General features: G+C 38.0%; 2 protein-coding genes across 6 annotated transcripts in view; both read left to right on the forward strand.

The window, feature by feature from the left end:
- CAPRIN1 (cell cycle associated protein 1) overlaps positions 1 to 9,092 on the forward strand; it is a 36,445-nt gene extending 27,353 nt beyond the window's left edge. The window contains exons 15-19 of the mRNA XM_017672935.3: positions 126 to 276; positions 3,325 to 3,519; positions 3,949 to 4,049; positions 4,770 to 4,833; positions 6,344 to 9,092. Of these exons, the coding sequence (XP_017528424.2) occupies positions 126 to 276; positions 3,325 to 3,519; positions 3,949 to 4,049; positions 4,770 to 4,833; positions 6,344 to 6,408 (576 nt within the window). The 3' untranslated portion in view covers positions 6,409 to 9,092. The remainder of the gene's footprint in view (positions 1 to 125; positions 277 to 3,324; positions 3,520 to 3,948; positions 4,050 to 4,769; positions 4,834 to 6,343) is intronic.
- Positions 9,093 to 12,408: 3,316 nt separating this feature from the next.
- Positions 12,409 to 21,702, forward strand: part of NAT10 (N-acetyltransferase 10) — a 45,655-nt gene continuing 36,361 nt past the window's right edge. For 3 of the 5 annotated variants that reach the window (XM_073216382.1, XM_037019772.2, XM_073216385.1), the window contains exons 1-3: positions 12,409 to 12,586; positions 14,490 to 14,612; positions 15,019 to 15,110. In XM_073216382.1, the coding sequence (XP_073072483.1) occupies positions 14,505 to 14,612; positions 15,019 to 15,110 (200 nt within the window). In that variant the 5' untranslated portion in view covers positions 12,409 to 12,586; positions 14,490 to 14,504. Of the gene's footprint in view, positions 12,587 to 12,610; positions 12,856 to 14,489; positions 14,613 to 15,018; positions 15,111 to 21,702 lie in introns of those variants that run through there. The other 2 variants (XM_073216384.1, XM_073216383.1) reach the window with 2 other exon arrangements.

Consider the following 21,702-nt stretch of genomic DNA (forward strand, 5'->3'; position numbering starts at 1 on the left):
AGACTTCTCTGGTGTTCTTTATTTAATATTTGAGGTAAAAAGCAGCACTGAAATCTGCTATATTAGAAGTAAGGAACTTATTAGCATAAAGGGATGAACTAATAATCTACTTTATTTGCTGACAGGTGTTCAATATGAATGCACCAGTTCCTCCTGTTAATGAACCAGAAACTTTAAAACAGCAAAATCAGTACCAGGCCAGTTATAACCAGAGCTTTTCCAGTCAGCCTCACCAAGTAGAACAAACAGAACTTCAGCAAGAACAGCTCCAAACAGGTAGGAAAAACTAGTGTGCCTTCCGTGGGACTAATTGCTTTCTGATGCAGTTATTGACAGTGTTAGAACAGTTTAGACGTTAGAGTGGTGTCCAAGAGTTTTTGCTTCAGTAGTACACCCTACGAATTTTCCACTGTGGATCCTAGTTGAGTCCACATTTGTTGTATGTGAATTAACATGCGATTTTTTGGAGCCCTTAAATCCATTTTCTTTGGTCAGTGAGTTTTCCTTATATCCCTGTTTCATGATAGGGTTTTAGTAAAACTAAAATTTGTTACTCAAATTATGATCAACTTTACTTTCACTTGGTAATTGATTAAAGCCAGCTGCTATGGTACCTGGCAGCATTTCAGTTAAACAAAGTCAAGCAGTAGAGTTGGCTTGGTTGTCATTTTGCTGATTAATTAGTAAAACATGCAGAAATGTCATGGTGGTTGCATTTGGTGAACTAGGTTGAAACCTAATCCCTGTTGACAAGTAACGTCATAATTTAGTCAGTTGCCATGCCTGTTACAGTAACAATGTAGCTAGAGATAGTTAAGATTTCTGAAGTTTATAAGACATGAAATATCTTCTTTAGGTCTTTGGTTATTTAGTTTCTAGGAGTTTAATTGGAATTCCACAACAACTAGCAAATCCTGTTAAAATCATAGGTATTAATACTTTAATTTTATCAGGCTGGTTTAAATAACTAGGACATTTTCTAATTGTCCAGTTTCTTGAAAGACCTGGATCGACATTATAGATTTTTCAGTATTAAATTCTTGCATATCCCTGTAGAATTCTGCACCACTAATTAGTAGGGAGATTAAGTCAGCCATAATCTGATGGAAATTTATCAGTTATGCTAACTATGCTCAGCTTCTGAATGATGAAACTGGGCTTGTTCTCAGGCTCTTACAATTATTTTATTACCATGTACTCATAAATTTGTTGTAAAGCAGGTATATTTGGGGCCTTTAGACATTGGTGACATGCTTAATCATTCTGCCACTTTTTCAGATGACACGATGAAATTGAAAATAATTATATATCATTTGACTTCATTTTGTGCCTTGTGCCAGTTGATTTCAAACTGTCTAATATTCTACTCAACTTTACTAATTGACTGTGAAACACTTGAGCCAGATAACCTTTTGTTACCATTTCAAAATACACATTATTTATAAAAATTAGCTTTATAACATTAACAGATAGTTTCAATAAAAAAATAAAATGAACCTGTGTACTTTGCCTAATTCAGGTATCTCTTCTCTGAACTATTGCAATTACCTCCTAATTTGTCTCTGTTGACTTTTGTTTCAGCCTGGTCTGTTCTCTATATGGTAGCCAGAGTGATTATTTTGAAATGTAAATCAGATGTCTCTCCTGTTTGAAGTCTTCCAATGACTTCCCATTACATTTAGAAAAGAAATCGAGATTCCTTACTTTGATTTATGAGAGCCTATATTATCTAGCCTTTTTGTATCTAGCCTTTTGTGTGTCCTATATTTTCTTTCTAATGTACCAATACCAGCCACAAACACAAAAGAAGTACTCTCCTCTCTCAGGGCCTGTACACGTTCTTTCCTTTTGCCTGAAACTTTATTCCACTGATGTTTGCATGGATTCTTGATTCCTTTTAGGTCTGTGCTTAAATAGCACCTCTTAGAGACCTCCCTTCATCATCCTTTTCAAATTACAGTACACTCACTTTGGTCACTTATTTATCCTATTTTAGTTTTTTTCTCGTCACTTGTTATCTGGCACAACAGATGTTTTTACATGTGTAAATTTTTTATTCATCTGTTAACTTCATGTTAAAACTTCCATATGAGCTAAGACTATGGGTTTGGAACTGATAACTTCCTTTGTGTCTAGGACCATGCCTGGCATATTGATGGCACTCTGATACTTGTTTAACAGATCAGTATGTCCCATCATCCCAGAAGTTTTGTTCTAATTTGAATTAGTATCTAGTCAGGAACAACATGAAAAAAGGATCTTGCAAGGATTTGGGGCTATTTTTTATGGACTAGAGTTTATGCTTTATAAACACTTAAATATGGAATTCTTATATTTTAAATAAAGATAGCACTTTAATTGTTCTGCTGTGAGTTTATTGCAGTGAGATAGGACCAAGATTAATAAAATTCTTACTGATAAAAAGTGAGTTGAAAATTCAGTTCTTCTCACTACTTTCCACATGCATATGAATGAATCTGCTCAGAAAGGAAGTGTTACTTGTTCTCAGAATATTTGCTTGCAATTTGAAATTTCAGGAATGTAGTAAAAGAAAATCTGTAGAAAGATCACATAATGAGTAGTACAGTCAGTCCATTAATACATAGTTCAAAGAGGAGCCATGACCCCTTCACTTCCTGGGCATTCTCTAGCCTTTTCATTGTTAAATAGCATCCTAAGAACTAGTAAATGTATTTGGGATTTATTGAAGATACAGTTGGAGATTTTTCTTGCCCAAACTGGGGTGTGGCCCTTTGGTCTATACCTTCTTCACCTCCCAAAGGTATTATTAGCACCATGTTTTTTCTCTCCTGGAAATAATTGGGGTGATATCAGATAGGTACCTCAATATTGAAGGTTTCTAGAAGTATCGGAAATTTAAAAGAATAAGAAAACTTCTATTGAGAAGCTTTATAATGAAAAGAAGTAATTAAATAGTGATTGTACTAAATGTTTTATATGTAAATCCTTTGAATTTTGTGAGTCTTTTGTGCTTCTCAGAAGGTGTTCATTCATACAGCCTTTCAAATCATTTGAAGGATAGAACTGTGTTCTGTCACACAATTGTGTGCTTTCAAAAGTTAAGAATTTTTGGAGAATTTTATTCCCTTTAGCTTAATATTTGGGTAGGAGAAAGATAGGGATATCATTAATGGATAGTGTTTCCAAGTGTTAATATGAAGTCTCTTTAGAGACAGAATTAAACTATGAGGAGACTGTGTAAGACACTTCTTAAACCAGAACACATGTGGGAGAACAAATTGTAATAAGCTGTGTAACTGAGTACATATGTAGACACACACATATGTATATTTTTTATTATAGTGGTTGGCACTTATCATGGTTCCCAGGACCAGCCCCATCAAGTTACTGGTAACCACCAGCAGCCTCCCCAGCAAAACACTGGATTCCCACGTAGCAGTCAGCCCTATTACAACAGCCGTGGTGTGTCTCGTGGAGGCTCCCGTGGTGCTAGAGGCTTGATGAATGGATACAGGGGCCCTGCCAATGGATTCAGAGGTATAAAAAAACCAAATTATGTTCTTTTCTGATTTGTAAAAGAGAAATATGTTGTTTAGTTTTTGGGAAAGATAGGTATCTGCATTAGCCTTTTGTGTATAGTTGAAAAATTTTTAGTATGTTTTGATATAGTCATTTAATTGACAAAATTGGAATGTTTCTTTGTATGTGTCCAATACATGTCTTCCACTGTCTTCTAGGGGATAAGTGTTTTTCTGTATGTTATCAGGCCTTCAGGGGATTTTTCTGTTTTTGTGTGTGTGTACATTGGATGGGTGAGAATTTCATCCTTAATCACAGACTGGATAGGAAATTAGTTTGAATAACGAGCATGGGTTAACAGTTCTTCAGTTCTTCCCTTGCTCAATAGTAAGAAAGTAAAGATACCTTGTGAAGATAAGAAAATTCTTTTCTTGTCCTAAATTTTAGGAGGATATGATGGTTACCGCCCTTCGTTCTCTAACACTCCGAACAGTGGTTATACACAGTCTCAGTTCAGTGCTCCCCGGGACTACTCTGGTTATCAGCGGGTAGGTAAAGCTGTTTTAAAATATAAACCTGGTCTAAATATAAACCATGTAGATGCTTGATGGGTATCTAAGTAACTAATTTGGGGCTAATTTTATAAAATGAAGGATATCTTTGTACAAGATACTTTATTATGGGAAGTGATAATTTTTGCTTTTCTTAACAATAATAGGTAGTCACTTATTTATAGAGTCTGTTAAAAACAATGATTTTTAAGAGCAGAGAAATAGGGGGGCTACTCCTTACAGTTAAACTCCTTATAGTTGAAAATGTGCATGTAACTTTTGATCCCTCAAAAGCTTAACTACTGATAGTCTGCTGTTGACCAGAAGCCCTATATATAACAGAAACAGTTGATTAGTATTTTATATGTTCTATGTATTATATGCTCTATTTTTACAAAAAAAGTAAGGTAGAGGAAAGAAAATGTTTTTTCAAGCTGTCACAAATCTCTAAAACCTTTTCCAGTATATTTGTTGAAAAAAAATCTTTGTTAGTGGATCTACACAGTTCAAACCCATGTTGTTCAAGGGTCAACTATTTATCTTACCGTATGTTCTTGAAATAATATAAGTACAACGATTACAGAATAACTCTAAGGTATATATTGAAATGTCTAAAAGAATAATAATTTTGTGTTTTGTGTTAGACTGTAAGAATAGACATAGGTAGGCACTAAAAGAATATCTTTTCTGTCTAATACTAACTAGCTTGTCTTTTAGGATGGATATCAGCAGAATTTCAAGCGAGGCTCTGGGCAGAGTGGACCACGGGGAGCCCCACGAGGTAATATTTTGTGGTGGTGATCCTAGCTCATAAGTGGAGCTTCTGTTCTGGCCTTGGAAGAGCTGTTCCATAGTCTGCATGTAGGTTACATGTTAGGAATACATTATCATTTCTAGACTTGTTTCTAGGGATTAAATGAAATGCTCTGTTTCTAAAATTTATTCTTGAACCCAAATTTGATTTTTTGACTTTCCCTGTTACTATATAAACTGTCTTGAAAACTAGAACATTTCTTCTCAGAAAAAGTGTTTTTCCAACTGCAAATTATTTTTCAGGTCCTAAAACCTGTTAAATGTTTTTAGGAAGCACTTACTGAAACATTTTTGTAAGACATTTTTGGAATGAGATTGAACATTTATATAAATTTATTACTCCTTTCATTTTTGAAACCTGCATATTATATTTTAGGGCCAGAAACCCTTTAATGGCCAGATGAGCCATAGTTACATTTAGAGAACCATTTAGAAATGATAAGTAGTTGTAGAATTCTCAATGCCTTTTGGACCACTATTAGTGACATAAATACCAAATTACTTCTGACTTTTAAACAAAACCTCCAAAATACTGACTTACTGAACAAAAAAAATTACAGGTTTTAAGAGTTTTTGGTTTTGTGTATTACAGAAAAACTACTTCCTTATTTGGGCAGGAAGTAACAAGTAGAGGTAGTATTTCATGTGATCTGAAGTTCTAAATGGTTCTCTGATTTGAGGGAAGTTAAATCTAATAGGTTTCCTGTAGATATTGGCCATAACATGTATAAAGTGTATATTGAGGGATTACAAAGTACTTTTGAGTTCAATGCTATTAGATACTGGCCAGCAAAAAGGTGCATTTTTTTTTTTTAATTAATGGATCACTTGGGGCTTACTGACTTGAAGTATCAAAGGATATTTGCATGTGAATGTGAGTTATGTTCTTCTCACCTGTAGCATATCCTATGAAAGTTGAGTTGACTGGTAGCTAAAAATCTGTTTTAACAGCATGTAAAAAGTTGTTTTATGTGTTACAAGTCATTATACAATTTTGAATGTTGTGTAGTTTCTTTTTAATAGTTTAGGTAATAAGGTCTGTTTATCATTCTGGTGCTTTTATTAATTTTGATAGTATGATGTTATTTACTACTGAAATGTAAGTTAGAGTGTACACTAGAATGTAAGCTCCATGAGAGCAGGTACCTTGTCTGTCTTCATTGCTGTATCTATTTCCAACGCCTGATGACAGTGCCTGGCACATAGGAGGCACTCAATAAATACTTGTTGAATGAATGAATGAATGAGTACTGGTGGAATACTCCATTAGCTCTACTCTTCTTTTAGCTAGAAAACATGGGCAAATTTGCACATGACAACTTCCAGGACAGGTGAAACTTGAACACTGAAGAATTGACTTCTTAAACCTAATAATGTGACAAGCTGCCCACATGCTTCTTGACATCAGATGAAAATCTGCTTGAAGGCAAAACAAATAATATTTGAAAGAAAAACCAAATGCCATTTTTGTCTTCTAGGTCGTGGAGGGCCCCCAAGACCCAACAGAGGGATGCCGCAAATGAACACTCAGCAAGTGAATTAATCTGATTCACAGGATTATGTTTAAACGCCAAAACACACTGGCCAGTGTACCATAATATGTTACCAGAAGAGTTATTATCTATTTGTTCTCCCTTTCAGGAAACTTACTGTAAAGGGACTGTTTTCATCCCATAAAAACAGGACTACAGTTGTCAGCTTTATATTACCTGGATATGGAAGGAAACTATTTTTACTCTGCATGTTCTGTCCTAAGCGTCATCTTGAGCCTTGCACATGATACTCAGATTCATCACCCTTGCTTAGGAGTAAAACATAATATACTTTATGGGGTGATAATATCTCCATAGTTGAAGTGGCTTGAAAAAATGAAAGATTGACTTTTGACATTGGATAAAATCTACAAATTAGCCTTAGAGTTACTCAGTGGTAACTGACAAAAACTAAAATATTTCCCTTGAAAGGAAGATGGAAGAAGTGGAGTGTGGTTCAGCAGAACAACTGCATTTCGAAGCTTTTCCAGTTAAATTGGAGCACTGACCATTTAGATGCATACTGAATGCATGGGCCCTTAAACATATAAGGCCGACTCCCAGCTTTGACAGCACTATTCATCCTTTGGCCAAATGACTGTGGTTAAAACACATGTAAATTGCTTTTTAACAGCTGATACTGTATAAGACAAAGCCAAAATACAAAATTAGGCTTTGATTGGCACTTTTTGAAAAATATGCAACAAATAAGGGATGTAATCTGGATAGCTGCTTCTGTACTTAATGTGAAGTATTTAGATACCTTTTTGAACACTTAACAGTTTTTTCGACAATGACTTTTGTAAGGATTGGTACTATATATATCATTCCTTACGACGTACATTGTCTGTCACTAATCCTTGGATCTTGCTGTATTGTCACCTAAATTGGTATAGGTACTGATGAAAATCTCTAATGGATAATCATAACACTCTTGGTCACATGTTTTTCCTGTAGCCTGAAGGTTTTTAAAAGAAAAAGATATCAAATGCCTGCTGCTACCACCCTTTTAAATTGCTATCTTTTGAAAAGCACCAGTATGTGTTTTAGATTGATTTCCCTATTTTAGGGACATACAGTCAGTGGTTTTCAGTTTCTGATGGTATAAGTAAAACAAATAAAACATGTTTATAAAAGTTGTATCTTGAAACACTGGTGTTCAACAGCTAGCAGCTTATGTGATTGACCCCATGCACTGTTAGTATTACAAACTTTATTCAGCAGCTATTATTACTGTAGTACTTGCACTTACCTTCTGTCTAACCCTAATTGAATTACCTTTTTCGCATGGAGGCATTTATATTCAAAGTGGTGATTCCTTCCTGTACAAGCATAGGGAGAGTCACAAGTTTGATGGAAATGGACAGTTGAGTAATTTACATACAATGTTGGAATTTGTGCTAGCAGTTTGAGCACTAGTTCTGTGTGCCTATAGACTTAATGCTGCTTGTCATCCCACTTTGATTTCATGGAGAATTAATCCCACCTACTAAGCAAAGGCTACTAAGATAATGGTATTTTCTGTGCAGAAAGTGAATTCTGTTTTTAGATTTTAGCTAAGGAATTTTTCCAGTAGGTGCTCAGCTACTTAAAAAAAAATGACAAAACTATTCTCAAACATTCATCCTTAGACAACTGGATTTTTTGCTGGTTTTGTAACATATTAAAATGGATAGGTTGTTGAACATTCCACATTCAAAAGTTTTGTAGGGTGGTGGGGAAGGGGGGATCTTCAATGTTTATTTTAAAATAAAGTAAGTTCTTGACTTTTCTCCTGTGTGGTTGTGGTACATCATATTGGAAGGGTTATGTTTACTTTTCCAAATGAGTATTTCTTTTGCACCTCCCCTTGTGTGCTTTAAATGACATCTGCCTGGGATGTACCACAACCATATGTTAGCTGTATTTTAGAGGGAATAGATAAAATATTTGTGGTTCTCTGGGTAATCTCTAGATGTGTTTGCTTACAATCCTATATATACATAAAACTAAATTTGCTATCTGTAGAAAATAATTTCATGGCATTTAAAATTGAAGTAAATCTTTAAGTTCTTTATAGACTGATCTTTATGAATTAGTTCAGAGATGGGATGAGGGAGAAATGCCTTATAGGTTTTTAAACTTCTGTGCATTAGTGCAGATATGAATGTGTAAAGGTGTTAGTGGTTTACTTCTATGTATGTTTTTAAAAGAATTGTTCTTTTTAAATACTTTTTTTTTTTTTGGCATTCTACCACCACAGACTAAATGTAAAGCTTTTATGTCTCAATTCAGACTATATTTTTTAAAGGAGTGCCTCATTATGAGGCAGAGAACTTTTTAAAAAGTCCCATTAAGATCGGAGTCTTGGTACTAAGTGTTCTGTATAATATGTGAATACTTACCCTACCTGCACAAGGCCTTTTTGTTTGGTCAAATGCATATTTTAGCAGAGTTGCAAGGAAACGATTTTCACATGTCACTATAGCTTCCTGGTATAGTAAGACACCATATATAAAGTACTTTTGTAAATGTACAATATCAGTCATCTCACATGGATAATGAGATTACCTTTTAAAGCTTTAAGGTAGAATGTCATTGATGATCTTGATTAGGGCAGTGTTATTTCCAGATCCTAATATCCTTAAAGAATATAGAAGTTTTTTTCTGATCATTGTATCTATGTTAATATTAAAACAAATATCCTTTAAACATTTTTAATTAGTTAGCTTCTGCAGTTCTTTTATCTCCTGTATATGCAACTTTTATGTGGGAGACTTTTCTGCTGTAGGAGATAGGAGAATGTGTGTTTATTCTCAGAAGCCTCAATAGCCAAGGTGTTCTGCTGACAACCAATCATAAAGTATAGAGGCAGTTGAGTAGTTGGCCTTCTAAGTGAGGGAATTTGTATTGTTCATTATATTTTCAATACCTAATTAGGGAGAATGGGATACAGGTAAGCACTGAGTTCAAATATTCTTCATTTCATCTTGAAGCTCCTGAATCCCCATCCCACTTGAGTTCTTATTAAGCCCTCTAAGTTTTGACTATAAATTATATCTAAAAGTAAGTATTGCCCTTGAGCTTCTCCTATAGAGTCAATGGTGGGTTGGGGGGACCTCAGGAAAATGAGAATGAATTGTTAAGGCTCATCTCTATTCCTTTTCCTATTTTGAATTCTATAAAAATACTGGCAAAGACTAGTGAATGTTTTAAAGGTTACGTTAGATTAAATCTTACTAAAACCCGATTCCTTGTCCTTGAGTTAAGTCTGCTTTAGTTGTTTATATCATTCAGCAAAAAAATAGGTAAAGAAGTTCTATTTGTAAGAGTAGAGGGAAAAAGCTTATATCTCCGATAGCTTGTCTTTTAAGAAGGCTAGATTACTATATTCCCTTACTTTAGCGGCTGTTCTGAAGCCTTATCTAGTCCCATGTGGAAAAGAGAAGGCTAGATTACTATATTCCCTTACTTTAGCGGCTGTTCTGAAGCCTTATCTAGTCCCATGTGGAAGACTCTGAGTATAGATGGTAAAAGATCACCTTGTCTAACCAAGGCAATCTTAAGTGTTCTGTTGTATTCTTATTTGTAAGTATACTAGTTTTAAGTACTGTTTATGGTAGGGAGCCAGTGTATTAAGCCACAGAACTAAGACTTCATTTGGCAAATTGAATATCCTTTGCCAGGCATTATCCTAAGCACTAAGCATTCAGTGGTGACAGAATTACTGGTTCCTGCTTTCACTAAACAGTAAAGTCAAAGATAGGCATGGTGACACAGAAGTGTAGCAAATGCCATGATGGAGAAACACAGTTGATATTAAGGCCATGACTGATAGAATTACCTAGTCAAAAGGAACAGGAAGGACTTGAAAAGGGTGATTGAACTAGGGCTTGAATGAAGAGAATAGTATGTGAGGTAAAGAGAGAAGAGCATATCCCAAGGTCTAATCTCCAAGTGACTGAGAAGGCCATCTGGCTCAATTTGGCAGTTTGAATGAAGAAACAGGTAAGGGCTACTATTGATGGCTTTGCAGTTATATTCCATGTTAACTTGGCTCTAAGAACAGTTGGAAACTACTGAAGATTTTAAAGCTGTGTGTGTATGGGGATAGAGGTTGGAGAGAAGGCTGGTGGGTCACCTAATAAAATTGCCATTTAAAGAACATGTAATACAGTATTGAGAACGAAACGTACAGGGCAAAGAGAATGGCTACTGAAATAGCCAAAGTGAAAAATGATAAAGTGGAGGGTGGTAGTGAATAAATAATTTCCTTTCTCCCTAACCATTCACTGCTCAGTATCGTTGCTGAGTAATCTGGGCCTTGGTTGTCAGACACTCATTCTAGATATTCTTCCATAGGTGATCTTATTCAATTCCCATGACTTGGAGTATAATAAGCGTTTCAATCACTCCTAAATATTTTTAGGTTTCAAGTTCCCCAAACTCCAAAGTGATATTCAGTGTCTTGATTTGACTATGTATTCCAAATCGACCCTAACCTATATTTGTCCAGTTTCTCAGGTCAAATATGTTAGATACCATCTTGATTTCCTTTCATACCCTGTTTTTCTAGTCCGTAAGCAAATCCACATGGTTTGTACCTTAAAAATACATCCTGAGTCATCTAGCACTTGAGACCATCACTACCAGCTTACAAGAAGTAACTGCAATAGGTGTTCTTCCTGTTTCTCCTCTTGCCCTCTTGTAACAATTTTGCATAGCAGCCAGAGTGAGCCTTTTAAGAGGGCAAGTCATATTTTGTTACTTTCCTGTTTCCCAAGTCCCTATGGTTTCCCATCACCTAGAATTCTAAGTCTACAGCCCATCACCCTTCATTGTCTGGGCTAATTTCCTAACGTTTTCCTTTTTGCTCTCTACTCTGGCTGATTGGCTTCTCTGGTAGTATTTTTCCCATTGGAGTCTTAACTTTGGCATGGGAAGGCTTTTCACTCAAATACTTTGTCTCATTCGTTGTTAAGTACAAGATTACCACCTTAGTGCCCATCTCTGAAATACTTAACCACTGGATACTTTTTATCTTAATAGCGCCTAAAACTTACAGAATTATGTAAGGTTCACAAGTTACAGGAATGTTTTGGTCACTTTATCCCTTGTGTCTGGTATATTGGCATTTTGTTGAGTAGATTAGAAAATTTTATAATGGATCTTGGACTAGATGGGTGGGTGTCTGTGCTGATTATATTAGAATTGGGAGGTGCCTTGGGAAAGTTTAAGGGAAATGAATTCACCTTCACACATTCTGAATTTGAGATATCCTTGAAGAAACGTCAAGCAAGCAGTTGGATTTTGTTAGGTGATCTGGCCTAGACAAGAATGTACAAGTATGTATAGGTGACCTTGTAGTTACGTGCTTGGGCCACTTTGCCTGGGAGTCTGGGGATGTGGGTGAGGGACTGAAACCAGGGCAGATCCCCAGAGCCGGTTTTCAGAAGAGTGCCATCATTTGACCGCCAGATGTAGGCGTAAAGGGAAGCCTGCGAAGTACAGCGGCTGCAGTGGTGCATAGAAACCCTACAGAACTCCAGAAAGATTAGCAAAGTCCATACTGTGGAGGGTCAAGTGGGATGAATGGATTAGGTGTGCTGATCGAAATTCCTCACCCTGTGGTATTAAAAGGGGAAGTTACTAAATACCGGTAAAATTACGCAAAGCTCCCCGGAGCTAGTCGTCTCTATACAATAAACAGGCTAACACTGCCAACCCTGGGCCGTTTACCGTGTTGCTTGTCCAGGACCTATCGGCGAATCTGAGCTCATTCCAACACAGTGGCAGGTACTGTGGGTGCAGACCGCTGTAGGCCTGCTTTGCCCTTGGTAGCCAGTGTTTCAATTCTGATAGGATGGGCAAATTATGCAGGTACGAACAGCTACCGCGAGCAGAGACTAAGCTGCGCAGACGCAGTTGCCACCTAGGTTTGCCCCTCCGCCTCGCGAGCCTCTGACGTCATTACTCTGAGACAAAGTTGAGGAAGGTCCTCGCTCGCCGTCGCCGTGCAGTTAGCGTGCTCTCACACGCATCGCCTACCAGTGCCTGAGTGCGACTTCTATCACGGAGCAAAGCGAACTCAAGAGCGGGCATCAGGCATCCGCTAGGGGCAGCCTGCTGCGCCCTCCTCAGTTCTGTAGTTCGGTGCTCCCACGTGCTTCCGCTTACCTGCGGGCTGAGATCCGCGAGCTCGGGGCGCAGGTACTTATTACGGGGTAGCTGGGGATGTGTGCCGAGGTCGGGATCCGTGTCCTTTGTTTGGGCCCAGAGGTGACCGGCTCGAGGGCGAAGGCTCTGCATCCATGCCGTTGTCCATGCCGACAGCCGCCCCATCCGGGCACTCAAGATGACAGGATCTCTTCCGGGATAGGCGGCCGGTCTCGGGCATGCTTCTGGAGCTCTCCGGGGTTTTGTGGCTCGATCTCCACCCTCTAGGAACCTCTAGGCCGGGGGAACGGGAGGGAGAAAGGGTGAGTTGTGGGTGACTTTCTGCGGAGCTTTCCACAGTTACTGGCGCAAGCGCTGGATGTTAAACTGAGGTAGTCTGATTCAAATCCTACCATGCTTTTAAGTTCTTCATTGAGCTCATTCGTTTATACTCTTTATTTAGTATTCACTTTCAGGACTTCGTTTTGTTTGCCAGTGCACCTAGAAGGGTGGTTGGCACATAGATACTGTGTATACTTGTTAGCCGAATGAATGAGTGCATGAGAAGTAATCATTTTTCTCCCTCAAAGGCCCTCCTCATCTATCAAGCCCTGAGCAACTCCAACGCATGGAAATCTCAGACCTTAATCAGACCACTGCCTGTAGTTACTACTTTTACATCTATCTTTAGACAAATTGTCCCTTGTTTTTTTCTCTTGAATAACTTCTCCAAGGAGAATGAAAAGAAGGTCCTTGAAGTCAAACCTTTATGTGATACTACTTCTGGGGATCCCACAGTAACTAGAGCAAAAAACAGTCCCCAGTAAACAGTGATTGATTGATAAATGTGGGGTCTTTAACGTGGCCAGCAGCAAGGAATAGCAGTTGGGCAGGTTGGTGAGCTGGAAAGTGCTCAGGCTTTGGAAACAGATTTGACTACGAATCCTGTCTCCATCACTTTTTTCCTTGGAATACTTGAATTCTTTATACTTAGTCCTTTCCTTATAAAATAATAGTCATTGATTGTAATGTAGTGTTTTATACTAAAACAATTGCTAAAATCCGTATTTGGATTGGGAGGTTCTAAGAACATGGAAGGCGTAAAGTTCAGTTAATGAGCTTTATGAGTAGAATGCAGCAGGCACTGGAGTTTCCAAGTAGCATGTGATATTTATTTTTACATTGTAGTAATATAATGGATGTTTCTGATTTTTTTGTATATTACGGTAATGATGCAATACTTTATCATATATAATTACAGTAACTTTAAAGGTGTATACAGGCTTCTGTGTGTTTTTCCCTTCCTTGAGGAAATAATTGGACATATTTTGTCATTAATTGTTTTCTTTTCCCTGACTTTATTAGTAATACATGTGAATTAAAAAAAAAAACTCCAAAGATAAGAATCACCATCCAGAAATAGCTACTTTACATTTTGGTGTTTTCTACCAGAATTTTTTTTTCTCTATGTGTATGTATATGTGTATATATATATATATATATATATTTTTAAAGGTATCGTACTCTATCCTGCCATATTATCCTCTCATAAGCATCAGTATCCATATCCTTAGGTAATGTTTGAAAGTGATTTTGAAAAGGTTACCTTGAAAACTGCCTTATTATTCCCATAGACATGCCATTATATATTTTAATCATTCTATTTTTTTCATTACTGTTTCCAGCTTAAAAAAAAATTCTTTGAGAGAGTTGTGAATTATAGCTTTGGTGGCTTCTCATGCTAAGGGAATACTTTGTTCACCTCCCAAGCCTCAGTTGCCTAAGTTTAAAAATGAAGCTGATGTCTTCCTTGGGGAGCTTTTTAAATGTTAAGTAAGATGATACTCTGTAACTGTGCCTATCACAGCCCCTGATCCCAAAGGAGGCAGTCAGCTAATGTTCCTCATCCAGAATTTGGTATTTATGTCTATTTATGTTTCCTTTCTTTCTGTTTCAGTGCTAGTCATTCACCATGCACCGGAAGAAAGTGGATAACCGCATCCGGATTCTCATTGAGAATGGGGTAACTGAACGGCAAAGGTCTTTGTTTGTTGTAGTTGGAGATCGAGGAAAGGATCAGGTAAGACATGGTAAATGCTTCCTGACCTACTGTCCTCAGCATGTTACTGGCCCTCTGGGATTTCAGCACATAATGACAGTAGGTCTCTTTGACTGGTTTTCTTTAAGTAAATGCCTCGTGGGAACCTTCCTTTGTTTTCCAGAAGTGATAAATACTCTATATTTAAAATTATTAGCAGACAAGTTAACAGTTTTTGATGCCTGAGGTGGCAGATTGAGCACAAGTTTAAGTGTATGTGACCTGGCTTCTAGTTCCAACCTAGGTGCTCTTTGCCTTGTGACCTTGGGTACCTCCTTTCCTTGGCCCTCAGGTTTAGTTTCCACATCTGTCAAATGAGGTCTTGAGCTTGGCAGTCTTTAAGGTTTCTTGGCCCTGAGAGTCTGCAGCAGCATTTTTTCTTTGGCAGGTGGTCATACTCCATCACATGCTGTCCAAAGCAACCGTGAGGGCGCGGCCTTCAGTGCTGTGGTGTTATAAGAAAGAGCTTGGGTTTAGCAGGTAAGTTTGGCCATTTGATGGTCCCATACCACTAAAACTTCTTACTCATTAGTTAAATGCCAGGAAATGATACCTTGATACAGTTTTTCAGGGATCATCAGTAGAGATGCTAGCTCTGAGGACACTTCCAAAATGAGAAAATAATATAGCTAATGTCCTTTCTTTATTCTTGAAAGTAAGTTTCAGATCCTTTCCATGTTCTGTTTAAATCCTCAGCCCAAATTTTTGCTTTCTAAACTGTGTTTCTGAACTGATCAAGTCTGTGTTTTCACTCTCCCTTTCTCCTTCCCTTTTGTTTCTGAGGAGGTGTGTCTCATTCCACGTCCAAAACAAACCCCTTCATCTGCTCTGGGTCTCTTCTCTCCCTTCTTTCAGGACCTTAATCTTCTTCCCTTTGCTGACCATTCCATACCCTTTTGAAACTTTCTCCTTTTTCCTGTAAACATGCTCGGCATTCCATTTGCAAAAAAAGTGAATACATATCCTTCTGATCCTCAGGCTAGCCTTTTCTCTCATTTGTATTGTCAGACACCTGGAAACAAGCCTTTTTTTACTTCCTAGACACATTCTTTGCTGACTGGCTTCTGCTTCTGCTTCTGTGACCACACTGTACTCTTGGAGTCATCAGCAACCTGACGCCTAATGCAACAGTTTTTCTCCCTCTTTCTCCTCCCTTTCCTCCACCCATTCACTGCTCTGTTTGACAGTTGGCTTTCTCTTATCTTTTGAAGCTGTAGTAGTAAAGACTTATAGTAAATTGCAGACCCCCAACACAAACACACTTAGGCATAAAGGTTATTTATTGAAGTATATGGGATAGCTCAAGAGTGATACAGAGTCAGAGGGCTAATGCTCCCAGTTCCTGCTGAGCCTCATCTCTGCATGTCTGCTCTGATCTCTCCCCTTACATATCAGCTTTCTGTTTTCTGTTTTCTCCATGGCAGAAGCAGCACCTAAGTTTTACATATTTTAGGTCAAACTATGTGGAAATCAGTCTGACTCCCAATTCCTGTGGAAGGACACCCTGCCCCACCAGGCCAGTGGAGGTAGGGTGGGTCATCTAGTAGAAACCGGAGAGTTCTGCCTGCAGCTCTGTGTGCAGAGGAGTCTGTGTGCAGAATGCTGCTCCTTGTCACTAACCCGTTGGGTGGGCACTTCAGAAGTGCTCTCCCTTCTGGGCCTCTGACACTTCCTCAGACCGACTTCCTGAGCTCTTCTCTTTCCCTTCATCTTATCCCCTACCCTAAACCTAGCATCTGTGATTCTGTCCTTGGGCCTCTCCTACCTCCTTTAGTCCCAAATACATTTGCCTTTCTCTGCTGTTGACTCTGAAATCATATCTTTAGCACTAGCTTCTCTGCCTTGTGAGGAAACTCTCTGCCTTTCTCCCTGCTGCCTCCTCTGTTCAGGGTGCCACTTGCAACTCTCTGTCTTCACCTTCTGAAGTATTGCCCATTTCTCGGGGCCTGTCTCCTTCATGAAGCTTTTCCCAAGCCTCAGTCACACTTCATGGCACCCCTGTCCTCCTCTGCATCTGTCCTCCCGTAGTGCTTGTCACCCTACTTTCTCCCTCCCTCGAATATAGTCACTTGTACACGGATATAGTCACTTTTCTACTAAGAGGTGGTAAATTCATTTAGCTAGGAAGCCTTTCTTGCCTCTCTTTTCATATTTCTATGAAGCATAGCATCTTTGTAGTAGGTGCTCAGTTAAGATTTCTTGAGTTGAATGTATTCCGAACAGGCTCTACAGTTATTTTACTTAGTACCAAAGGCTAAATCTGATTAGTTACTTTCCTTTGGTCTTAAGGAGACTTGATTCTCTTAGAAGAAAGTAGGTATTGAGTAAACTGTTTTGCCTTTAAAAAACATAAAAGCTCTAGTGTGAGAAATGTGCATTGTGTAGAAAAATCACCCAAGTGAAAATAAAAAGAGCCCATAATCTTAACACCCAGGCATTGTTAGCATTTAGCTGTATATCACTGGTACATAGTTCTAAACCATAATTGGTATTTTATTGTATAGATTCTTTCATAATTGGGCAGTAAGCACTTTTTTTTATTAAGGTATTGATACACACTCTTATGAAGGTTTCACATGAAAAACAATGTGGTTACTACATTCACCCATATTATCATACATACCCCATTGCAGTAACTGTACATTGGTGTAGTAAGATGTGACAGAGTCACTATTTGCCTTCTCTGTGCTACACTGTCTTCCCCATGATCCCCCCCATACCATGTATGCCAATCATAATACCCCTCAGTCCCCTTCTCCCTCCCTCCCTACCTCCCGACCCACCCTCCCACATTCCTCCCCTTTGGTAACCGCTAGTCCATTCTTGGGGTCTGTGAGTCTGCTGCTGTTTTGTTCCTTCAGTTTTGCTTCGTTGTTATACTCCACAAATGAGGGAAATCATTTGGTACTTGTCCTTCTCCGCCTGGCTTATTTCACTGAGCGTAAAAATGTCCAGCTCCATCCATGTTGTTGCAAATGGTAGGATTTCTTTCTTATGGCTAAATAGTATTCCATTGTGTATATGTACCACCTCTTTATCCATTCATCTACTGATGGACGTTTAGGTTGCTTTCATATCTTGGCTATTGTAAATAGTGCTGCAATAAACATAGGGGTACATATGTCTTTGAATCTGAGAACTTGTATATTCTTTGGGTAAATTCCTGGGAGTGGAATTCCTGGGTCAAATGGTATTTCTATTTTGAGTTTTTTGAGGAACCTCCATATTGCTTTCCACAATGGTTGAACTAGCTTACATTCCCACCAGCAGTGTAGGAGAGTTCCCCTTCTCCACATCCTTGCCAGCATTTGTTGTTCTTTGTTTTATTGATGCTGGCCATCCTAACTGGTGTGAGGTGATATCTCATTGTGGTTTTAATTTGCATTTCTCTGATAATTAGTGATGTGGAGGATCTTTTCATGTGTCTGTTGGCCATCTGAATTTCTTCTTTGGAGAATTGTCTGCTCATATCCTCCACCCATTTTTTAATCAGTTTATTTGCTTTTTGGTTGTTGAGGCATGTGAGTTCTTTATATATTTTGGATGTTAACCCCTTGTCAGATATGTCGTTTACAAATATATTCTCCCATACTGTGGGATGCTTTTTTGTTCTGTTGATAGTGTCCTTTGTTGTACAGAAGCTTTTTAGCTTGATGTAGTCCCATGTGTTCATTTTGCTTTTGCTTCCCTTGCCTGAGGAGATGTATTCAGGAAAAAGTTGCTCATGTTTATATTCAAGAGATTTTTGTCTGTGTTTTCTTCTAAGAGTTTTAATCTTTCATGACTTACATTCAGGTCTTTGATCCATTTTGAGTTTACTTTTGTGTATGGGGTTAGACAATAATCCAGTTTCATTCTCTTGCATGCAGCTGTCCAGTTCTGCCAACACCAGTTGTTGAAGAGGCTGTCATTTCCCCGTTGTATGCCCATGGCTCCTTTACTGTGTATTAATTGACTTTGTATGCTTGGTTTTATATCTGGACTCGCAAGTCTGTTCCATTGGTCTATGGTTCTGTTCTTGTGCCAATACCAAATTGTCTTGATTTCTCTGGTTTTGTAGTAGAGCTTGAAGTCAGGGAGCATAATCCCCCCAGCTTTATTCTTCCATTTTAGGATTGCTTTGGCTATTCGTGGTCTTCTGTGGTTCCATATGAATTTTAGGACTATTTGCTCTAGTCTGTTGGTATTTTGATAGGGATTGCATTGAATCTGTAGATTGCTTTAGGCAGGATGGCCATTTTGACAATGTTAATTCTTTCTTTCCATGAGCACAGGATGTGTTTCCATTTATTGGTTTCTTTAAATTCTCTCATGAGTGTCTTGTAGTTTTCAGAGTATAGGTCTTTCACTTCCTTCGTTAGGTTTATTCCTAGGTACTTTATTCTTTTTGATGCAATTGTGAATGGAATTGTTTTCCTGATTTCTCTTTCTGCTAGTTCATCCTTACTGTATAGGAATGCAACAGATTTCTATGTATTAATTTTGTACCTTGCAACTTTGCTGAATTCTGATATTAGATCTAGTAGTTTTGGAGTGGATTCCTTAGGGTTTTTTATGTACAGTATCATGTCATCTGCAAACAGGGACAGTTTGACTTCTTTACCAGTCTGGATGCCTTTTATTTCTTTGTTTTGTCTGATTGCTGTGGCTAGGACCTCCAGAACTCTGTTGAATAACAGTGGGGAGAGTGGGCATCCTTGTCTTGTTCCCGATCTTAAAAGGAAAGGCTTTCAGCTTCTCGCTGTTAAGTATGATGTTGGCTGTGGGTTTGTAATAAATGGCCTTTATCATGTTGAGGTACTTGCCCTCTATACCCATTTTGTTGAGAGTTTTTATCATGAATGGGATGTTGAATTTTGTTGAATGCTTTTTCAGCACCTATGGAGATGATCATGTGGTTTTTGTCTTTCTTTTTGTTGATGTGGTGGGTGATGTTGCTGGATATTCTAATATTGTACCATCCATGCATCCCTGGAATAAATCCTACTTGACCATGATGGATGATCTTTTTGATGTAATTTTTAGTTTGGTTTGCTAATACTTTATTGAGTATTTTTGCATCTATATTCATCAGGGATATTGGTCTGTCATTTTCTTTTTTTGTGTTGTCTTTGCCTGGTTTTGGTATTAGAGTGATGCTGGCCTCATAGAATGAGTTTGGAAGTATTCCCTCCTCTTCTACTTTTGGGAAAGCTTTAAGGAGGATGGGTATTAGGTCTTCACTAAATGTTTGATAAAATTCAGCAGTAAAGCTGTCTGGTCCAGGTGTTTTGTTCTTTGGTAGTTTTTTGATTACCGCTTCAATTTCGTTGCTGGTAATTGGTCTATTCAGATTCTCTGTTTCTTTCTGGGTCAGTCTTGGAAGGTTGTATTTTTCTAGAAAGTTGTCCATTTCTTTTAGGTTATCCAGTTTGTTAGCATATAATTTTTCATAGTATTCTCTAATAATTCTTTGTATTTCTGTAGTGTCCATAGTGATTTTTCCTTTTTCATTTCTGATTCTGTTTATGTGTGTAGACTCTTTTTTTCTTGATAAGTCTCGCTAGGGGTTTATCTATTTTGTTAGTTTCGTTGAAGAACCAGCTCCTGCTTTCACTGATTCTTTCTATTGTTTTATTTTTCTCGATTTTATTTATTTCTGCTCTAGTCTTTATTATGTCTCTCCTTCTACTGACTTTGGGTCTTATTTGTTCTTCCTTTTCTAGTTTCATTAATTGTGAGTTTAGACTGTTCATATGGGATTGTTCTTTCCTGAGGTAGGCCTGTATTGCAATATATTTCCCTCTTAGCACGGCCTTCTTTGTGTCCCACAGATTTTGCAGTGTTGAATTATTGTGGTCATTTGTCTCCATATATTGCTTGATCTCTGTTTGTATTTGATCATTGATACATTGGTTATTTAGGAGCATTTTGTGAAGCCTCCATGTGTTTGTGGGATTTTCGTTTTCTTTGTGTAATTTTTAGTTTCATACCTTTGTGGTCTGAGAAGCTGGTTGGTACAATTTCAATCTTTTTGAATTTACTGATGCTCTTTTTGTGGCCTAGTATATGATCTATTCTTGAAAATGTTCCATGTGTACTTGAGAAGAATGTGTATTATGCTGCTTTTGGGTGTAGAGTTCTGTATATGTCTGTTAGGTCCATCTGTTCTAATGTGTTGTTCAGTCCCTCTGTGTCCTTACTTATTTTCTGTCTGGTTGATCTGTCCTTTGAAGTGAAGTGAATGCAGTGTTGAAGTCTCCTAGAATGAATGCTTTGCATTCTATTTCCCCTTTTAATTCTGTTAGTATTTGTTTCACATATGTAGGCGCTTCTGTGTTGGGTGCATAGATGTTTATTATAATGGTTGCATCCTCTTGTTGGACTGACCCCTTTATCGTTATGTAATGTCCTTTGTCTCTTGTGACTTTCTTTGTTTTGAAGTCTTTTGTCTGATATAAGTACTGCAACACCTGCTTTTTTCTCCCTATTAGTTGCATGAAATATCTTTTTCCATCCCTTTACTTTCAGTCTGTCTATGTCTTTGGGTTTGAAATGAATCTCTTGTAGGCAGCATATAGTTGGGTCTTGTTTTTTCATTCATTCAATGACTCTATGTCTTTTGCCTGGTGCATTCAGACCATCTACATTTAGGGTGATTGTCCATAGGTATGTACTCACTGCCATTGCAGGCTTTAGATTCGTGGTTACCAAAGGTTCAAGGGTAACTTCCAGTAAGCATTTTTAATACAGATTGAGACTAAGGCCTGTTGCCTATCAGCAAAATTTTAAGTTGCTGGGCAACTCATTCTTACTTTAGTTGGTGAATGTCAGGTGGGTGCAGAATTAGGCGGTTCACAGTGGCTTTGGAGAGATTTGCCTTTTGAATTTAACTCACCTGATTTCATTTTTAAAAATCTGTTCTATGCCATTAGTAGCTCTCCCAACCCTGTGTTTAACCAGGGCACCAGGTTAAAGATGATGCTAGTAACCCATGGACTAAGGCGTGAACCCGAATGGATAGTGGAATTCAACTTGCCCTATTGCCTCTCTTGCAGATGAGGAAGTGGAGGCCCAAGAGAGGAGGCTTTGG

This window comes from Manis javanica, chromosome 11 (genome assembly GCF_040802235.1).
Source record: "Manis javanica isolate MJ-LG chromosome 11, MJ_LKY, whole genome shotgun sequence".
In the NCBI taxonomy this organism is placed as follows: domain Eukaryota; kingdom Metazoa; phylum Chordata; class Mammalia; order Pholidota; family Manidae; genus Manis; species Manis javanica.